Raw genomic sequence first — 8,183 nt, 5'->3', positions numbered from 1 at the left:
CAAAGGAAATGAAGGCAAGTACTAAGACTTAAAAAAGCATTATATGGCCTGAAGCAAGCTCCTCGAGCATGGTATAACAAGATTGATAAATACTTCATCGATCAAGGATTCAGGAGGACCAAGAGTGAGCCAACACTATATATTAAGACACAAGAGGTAAAACAACAAAAAGAAGGCATATTTATCTTTTAAAAGAAATATATTGAAGCTCTACTAAAGAAGTTCAAGATGAATGGTTCTAAACCTGTCGCTACACCGTTGGTGGTAAACGAGAAACTACAAAAAGATGATGGAGCACAAGAGGCAGATGCATCACGCTACAGAAGTTTAATTGGAAGTCTTCTATATCTCACAGCCACACAACCAGACATTATGTATGCTATAAGTCTTCTATCAAGATTCATGCAAGAGCCAAGTCAGATTCATTATGGAGTAGGAAAAAGAATTTTAAGATATCTACAAGGCACAAAGGAGTTTGGCATATGGTACAAAACCATGACTAACTCAAGGATGATTGGCTACACAGATAGTGATTGGGCAGGATCAATGGACGACATGAAGAGTACGTCAGGATACGCTTTCTCACTAGGATCCGGTATTTTATCTTGGGCATCAAAGAAGCAAGCAATCGTGACACAATCAACAGCAGAAGCAGAGTATGTAGCAGCTGCTGAAACCACAAGTCAAGCAATAAACCACAAGTCAAGCAATATGGCTACGAAGAATACTTGAAGAAATGGGTGAACCACAAGACAAGCCGACTATTATCTATTGCGACAACAAATCGGCAATTGCAATAGCAAAAAATCCAGTCCATCATCAAAGAACAAAACATATAGCCATTAAATATCACTTCATCCGAGATGAAGAGACAACTAAGCAAATTCGACTCAAATACTACCCAACAGAAGATCAAATTGCAGATATCTTTACGAATGCATTACCGCGACCAAGATTTGAACTACTACGCACGGGAGTTACTGAATTTGCATTAAGGAGGAGTGTTAAAGTGTAATACAAATTCTAGAAGAATGTAGAAGCTCCTAAAAAAAAGAGTTAGAATATAAATTGGGCCTATAAGATAAAAGCCCAAGACTAGATTGAAGGCCCAAGACTAGAGAAGGTCCAAACAGAATTCTAGAAAATCCTATCTAGAAGGATTCTAGAATGATCAACAAAAATATCTAGGAATGTTTATCCATAAGATGTCTCTAGATAATTTTAGAATTATAGGAATGCTTTAGAAAACTCTAGAAGATGAATAATGACCCTTAGATTAATGTTGTGGTGGCAAGATCCTAACCATTGGTTAAGGAGGTGCCACTAGTATAAATAGGGGTGATTGGATCATTTGTAAGCAAGCCAAATAAGAAGCCAACATCTACAACAACTAAGACAACTACTACACTTCTTCCAACTACTACTTCTACATTCTTCTAGAATTTGCATTACACTTTAACAAAACCGAATACAACGTTTTGGAACCGAATACCATTTCACGATCTTCGTCTTCTCCAACTTCGTAGAGTCGTCTTCTTCATCAATCACTTTCTTTTTCATCTCCTCTACCCATCAAGCTTATCTTCTTCATTACTTGACCTTAGCTTTCTCTTAGGAAACTCGTGAGTGCACAATGTAGTCAACTTCGAATTAATAGATTGAATTAGTTAGAATCAATTATATTAAACATGCAAGACTGGAAGTGGAATTAACAATAGAGGGGCACATCGGACTTTTGCGATGTCATCCTTCCAAATCGCTTCATCTCAGCGGGTGACCAAAAAAGAGTGAATCCCGCAATTTACTTTGATTCCTTCCACGCATTCACCTCTAAGCGAACACGAATTTATGTTCAATTCTTTGTTTGCTATTATGCGTGAATAGTAAATCATCCGTAAGTGAACACAATATTAATGTGATGATAAATTTTATTTTACTGTTATATAAATTGTATAATTTTTTTATTTATATTATCCGTGAATAGTAAATCATCCGTAAGTGAGCACAATATTAATGTAATGATAAATTATATTTTACTGTTATATAAATTGATAATTTTTTTATTTATGAATTATATTTATTAGATAATTTTTTAAATAATGAATAACATTTAACGAACACAATAGATTTTTTGTTTCCCATTTAAATGCTATAAAAATTATTAAAACTATTTTCATTATTTATATTTAAAATCAAATGATTAATTAATTATTTTACTATTTATTTTCTCTCAAGCTATTTGTATATGTTAATTTCTTTTAAATGAAAAAAATATTAATTTATTTATATTTTTAATATTACTAGAAAACATCTATTACCTGCAATTTTTTCTGCAAAATTTTATATATAAAACCTACATAGAAATTTATTTTTAAAGTTTTTCATAAAATACTCATGAAATTTGTCTATATTTATATTTTGCAAGAAGCATCTATAAATTGTTTTATAGAAAATTATTTTAAAATAATTAAAAATATTATACTATAAAATATTTGTCAATTTGTAATGCTTTATTTTTAGGACTTAAAAGAAAACTGCCATAAAAAATAGAAAATTTTAATCGCTACTATTCTATTAATTAAAAATTATTCTACTGCATAAGATTTTGTATTTATAAATCCCTAATCACTATATGCTTTCAAATCCTTATTGTCGTTTTGTCTAACCTTTTATTCTGTTGTCACTCTCATTCCCACAGCCACCGCCTCCTTCTGTGCACTCTCCGCCTCTTCGTCACTACCATCTCTGGCTACGATGCCTCCTCCCTTTGTCTCAATTAGGTTCCTCTTTCTTTTCAATGGCCATCAAGCGGATTCTTGTCAGTAGCATTGTTTGCAAAACGAGAATCAAGGTTTCGTTTATTTTCTACGGCTCTATTTTGAAATCTCTCTTGTCTACGTTAGAATGTTGTATCTTTATGTGATATATTTGATTGGATTGGATTAGATTAGGGTTTTTCTATGTTAAATGTTATTATGCTGGACATAACAACACATTAATTTTGGTATGTTATGATGCTATGTACATATTTATAATTTAAAGTTATCTCTTCAACGGTGGATATGGTACCAAACTTACTGCTTTCCAATAACCTGGTATTATACTGACACAATTCTACTTTAATAAGATTTTTACATTGGCCTTTTCAACTCATTTTGTTTTCTTTTTTTGTATTTATATTTTATTTGTTTCATTTGCTTGATTTTGTTATTGTATGCAATTTGTCTGCATGGAACATACAGAAAGATAAATATTGTTTTTCCTATCTGAACAAGCAATTTTGCTGTCAGGAAATGTTCAACAATTTTGGTGACTTGTTGCGTACCATCACCGGGTTTCACTCCTCCTTGCAACCAAGCTGCTGGAGAATACGTTGGACTTATGGTTATCCGGGCACATCATCTGGTATGGACCGTACTTGGATTATTATGATAATTTATTAGGAAATTTATGGTTATTCTGATTTACTCTTAGGATATAAGTATTTACTATTGAATGTAACATTGTATTTTCATTTCAGCCAAATTGTACATAGTTTTAGTTATGTCATTTTCTATTGCTAAGTATCTAAAAGAGATGCAATGATTTTCCTACATTATCATATCCAATAAATGTTCTTAAACACCTGTGATGGTTCTTACTTCTTTTGGCCATTGGAAACTGTAGGCAAGAGGTGACCATTACAGCAATGTCTGCATTATACTTGTCTCCGCATATGGTACAAATCCTGCAAGCGGTGCAATGTGTGGAATGAAAATTGTCTCAGTTGGAACTGATGCCAAGGGAAACATTAATATAGAAGAGTTGAGGAAGGCTGCTGAAAAACACAAGGACAACTTATCTCCATTTACAGTACAACTGCAGTTAATTAAGGTATTGTCAAACCCAAGCATTGTTTACATTAGTTTGATTTTGATTTAACTGCATGAGAAAAATCAATTTGGCTTGCCATGGCCAGCAAAACTCTAAAAGCTAGATAACTAGATATAGTGGCACAATTTTTGAAATGTTAAGAATATCTTTTCCCGTCGATACTCACTTAATTTCTGTTTTCAATATTCAATAACATCTAATATCTTTCATTTCATTGCATTGTTTCAGTAATCGCTTCTTGGTTACCGTGTAATGATATGATGCTCATTTGCTTTATTGACGTTTGCTTGGTTGATTTTGTTGTAATATGGGACAATATTCACGAACAAAACTTTAAGTGTGTAGGTCATGATTATCAAACTCTTAAGTTAACTCTTAAATTTTATGAGTTTACGTTTCCAGACATGGCTTCCGAGTTAACTCGGAAGTAAACTCTTTTCTGCGTAAACTCTGTAGAATTAATTGTGAAATCGGTAGGATAGTGTAGAATCGCGAGTTTGGAGCGATTCTACGAGCTTGAAAGGGGGAAAAATTAACAAAAACAAGGTCGTTTGGTCTTTTTTTATTATTGTTAAATATAATATCTTTATCTTTTATCTTTATTAGTTAGTTTGTTGTTATTTCTTATTTAGTTTGTTGTTATTTCTTATTTGTATTTTGGGCTTAGTCCATATTTGTTCTATTATAAATAAAGGTATTGAACACAAGGGAGTTTTCACTATATTCAACTGGGTATTTGAGCGGGTCGATCCCGCTCTGGTTTCTGTCTTGTTGCCGGCTGCCACCTTTCGACCACTACTGCCAGCACCGCCTCCGGCCACCGTCTCCGGCCACCATTACTGACCACCGTCGTCGGTCGTCCGTCGTCGCCGACCACCGTCTCCGGCCACCGTCGTCGCCGACAACCACCGTCATCGGCCGTCCGCCGTCACCGGCCACCATCATCAGCCACCGTTGTCGGCTGTCCACAGTCGCTGGCATTCACCATCGTCAACCATCACAATTTCATTCATCTAAACCCTTAGGGTTTTCTTGTTCCTCGTTAGTGCACTTCATCTTCTTCAAAGATGGCGTCTAACAATACGTTTTCTTTCTCTAGAAGTCCATCAATTACCTCTGAGAAGCTAAATGGAAAAAAATTATCTATCATGGTTTGCTGCCGTTGAAATGTGGTTCCTTGGCCAAGGGCATTATGATCACCTTGAGCGAGATAGAAGCCATGTGCCTGTCGAAAAAGCTGATTAGTGGAAACAAGCAGATTTCCAGTTATGTGCCCTATTATGGCAATTAGTGGAACCCAAACTTCTTATATCTCTAAGGGCTTTCAAAACTTGTCACTCCTTTTGGAAGAAAGCTCAAAGCATCTATGCCAACAATATTCAACGTCTCTATGACACCACAAACAAGCTTGCAACTCTTAAAATGACAAACCATGATATGATGTCTTTCATGGCTGAAGCCCAATCTGCTGTCGAAGAACTCAGGATGTTTTTGGAAGCAGATCCATTAGAGGATATCAAGAAGAAACTAGACAAATTTTACATGGTGTTGATTCTCCGTGCCCTGCATCCCGATTATGATCATCTTAGAGATCAACTTCTAACCAGTCATGAGGTCTCCTCCATGGAAACATGACCACTCGCCTTCTGCGTGTCCCGGTATCTCAAACTCAGGAAGCAGATGAACTAGTGGAGCCATCTGTCATGGTTGTCACATGGTTGTCATTGAACATATTACAAAAGGATGGGTCACACTTAAGAGAATTGCTACTACTTACATGGTTTCCCTTCCAAAACTGCTAATATTTCAAAGACTGAAACTTTCACTTCGAATTCGAAGAGTGAAATTTCCACTACTAAGTTCACTGAGGATGAATATCAAGAGTATCTAAGGTTAAAGTCTAACAGCTTGTCACAACCATCTCAATCTCCAAGTACATCAACATTTCTCAATCCATTGAAGGTCAAAATTCATGGGTAATTGACTCAAGTGCTTCTGATCACATTTCTAGTAATACCTTTTTGTTCTCATTTATTTCCTTTCGAGAAAAACCTCATTTCATAACCCTTGCAAATGGTTCTAAAATTTCCTATAAGGGAGTTGGTCATGTTTCCTTGTTTCCCTCCCTAAATCTCAGCTCTGTCCTTTTTGTCCCCAATTGTCCTTTTAATTTAATTTCCCTAAGCCAGTTGACTAAAATGTTAAATTGTTCAATAACCTTTGATCACAAATATTTTGTTATACAAGAGTGTGGGTCGGGGAGACTAATTGGAGAAGGATATGAAGCTGGTGGATTATACCATTTTGGATCTCGTCCAAGGGTGTCTTGTGTTGTTGCTCCTAATCCTAAGGTGCTACATGATCGACTTGGTTATTCTCATTTGTCCAAATTAAAAAAGATGTGTCCTGAACTTAGTGGTCTCCAGACTTTAGAATGTGAGTCATGTCAACTAGGAAAACATGTTAGATCTTCCTTTCCTAAAAAGTCTCAATCAATATGTAATTCTAGTTTTTCCATTATCCATTCTGATATATGGGGACCTAGTAGTATCTCCTCTTTTGGTTTTAGGTATTTTGTTACCTTCATTGATGAATATCCAAGATGTACTTGGGTTTATCTTATGAAAAATCGTTCTGAATTGTTAGCTATCTTTACATCCCTTTTGAATGAAATTAAAAATCAATGTGGTCAAGTAATCAAAATATTAAGAAGTGATAATGCAAAAGAGTTTTTCTCATCCTCTTTTTCTACCATCTTGAGTTCCCATGGTATCTTACATCAATCTACTTGTCCTCATACACCACAACAAAATGGTATAGCAGAACGTAAAAATAGACACTTGGTTGAAACTGCTCGTACCCTTTTGCTTGGGGCTCATATTCCTGTCCATCACTGGGGGATGTCATCCTAACTGCATGTTATCTTATTAATAGGATGCCTTCCTCCTCTTTTGATAATAAAGTCCCTTTCTCCATTCTCTTTCCTAATGATCCTCTTTTTCATACATCTCCCTGAGTGTTTGGTTGTGTATGTTTTGTTCATGACATGTCTCCAGGTCTAGACAAACTCTCCGCTCGCGCTCTCAAATGTGTCTTCTTAGGCTATTCTCGACTCCAAAAAGGATATCGGTGTTACTCTCCTGAAACTAAGAAATATTACATGTCTGCCAATGTCACATTCTTTGAACAAACTCCTTACTTCTCTCCATCTGTTCAGGATGTTTCTATCCTTCACCAAGTCCTTCCTATTCCGGTCATTCCAAGTGTTGATCCTAATCCTCCTACACCTGTCTCTGTCATTCCAAGTCTTGCTCCCAATCCTCTTGCACCCGTTTCTCCACATAATGCGATCATTCCGTACAGGGCTCCAATGGATAGTCCACCTCCCCAAGACAATGGTGAATCTCCTACTTCAGATTCTTCTCCCTCGTCACCTTCTCTCATGCCTCCTGGTGCAAATGATTCAACATGGCTTATTGTCCTCAGAAAAGGTACTCGTTCCACTCGAAACCCTCATCCTATTTATAATTTTCTTAGCTATCATCGAGTGTCGCCTTCCTATTTTTCTCTTTTATCCTCAGTGTCTTCTGTTGCTATACCCAAGAATGTACAAGAAACACTTGATCATCCTGGATGGCGACAAGCTATGATTATAGAAATCCAAGCTCATGACCACAATAATACTTGGGAGTTGGTGCCCCTTCCGCCAGGCAAAAAGATGGTTGGTCGTCGATAGGTGTATGCGGTTAAAGTCGGTCCTGATGGCAAAATTGATCGGCTCAAAGCCCGACTTGTTGCAAAGGGTTACACTCAGATTTATGGTCTTGATTATTGTGATACTTTCTCTCCTCTAGCCAAGATGACTACTATTCGTCTCTTCTTTGCCATGGCAGCCATTTGTCATTGGCCACTTCATCAATTGGATATCAAGAATGCCTTCCTACATGGTGATCTTGAGGAAGAAGTTTATATGGAACAACCTCCTGGATTTGTTGCTCAGGGGGAGTCTAGTATGGTATGCAAATTGCATCGGTCTCTATATGGCCTCAAGCAATCACCACGTGCTTGGTTTGGAAAGTTTAGCTCTATTGTTCAAAAATTTGGGCTAAAGCGTAGTGAAGCAGACCATTCAGTTTTTTATCGTCATTCTTCTCTTGGGAAATGTGTTTACTTAATAGTATATGTTGATGATATTGTCATTACAAGAAATGATGTTGTTGGAATATCTCAACTGAAAGAGTACTTGGATAGACATGTTCAAACCAAGGATCTTGAAGGTCTTAAATACTTCTTAGGCATTGAAGTAACAC

At 36.2% G+C, this 8,183-nt stretch overlaps 1 protein-coding gene across 1 annotated transcript; it reads left to right on the top strand.

Annotated features, from left to right (window-relative positions):
• Nucleotides 1–228: 228 nt before the first annotated feature.
• Nucleotides 229–732, top strand: LOC111241510 (uncharacterized mitochondrial protein AtMg00810-like). Its single transcript, XM_022780140.1, has one exon. The coding sequence runs from the start codon at nucleotides 229–231 to the stop codon at nucleotides 730–732; it is 504 nt and encodes a 167-aa protein (XP_022635861.1).
• The last annotated feature ends 7,451 nt before the right edge of the window (nucleotides 733–8,183 follow it).

Source organism: Vigna radiata, chromosome 4 (assembly GCF_000741045.1).
Source record: "Vigna radiata var. radiata cultivar VC1973A chromosome 4, Vradiata_ver6, whole genome shotgun sequence".
NCBI lineage: Eukaryota > Viridiplantae > Streptophyta > Magnoliopsida > Fabales > Fabaceae > Vigna > Vigna radiata.
Note: the sequence above shows the minus strand (reverse complement) of the source record. Positions and strands in the feature narration are given on the sequence as shown.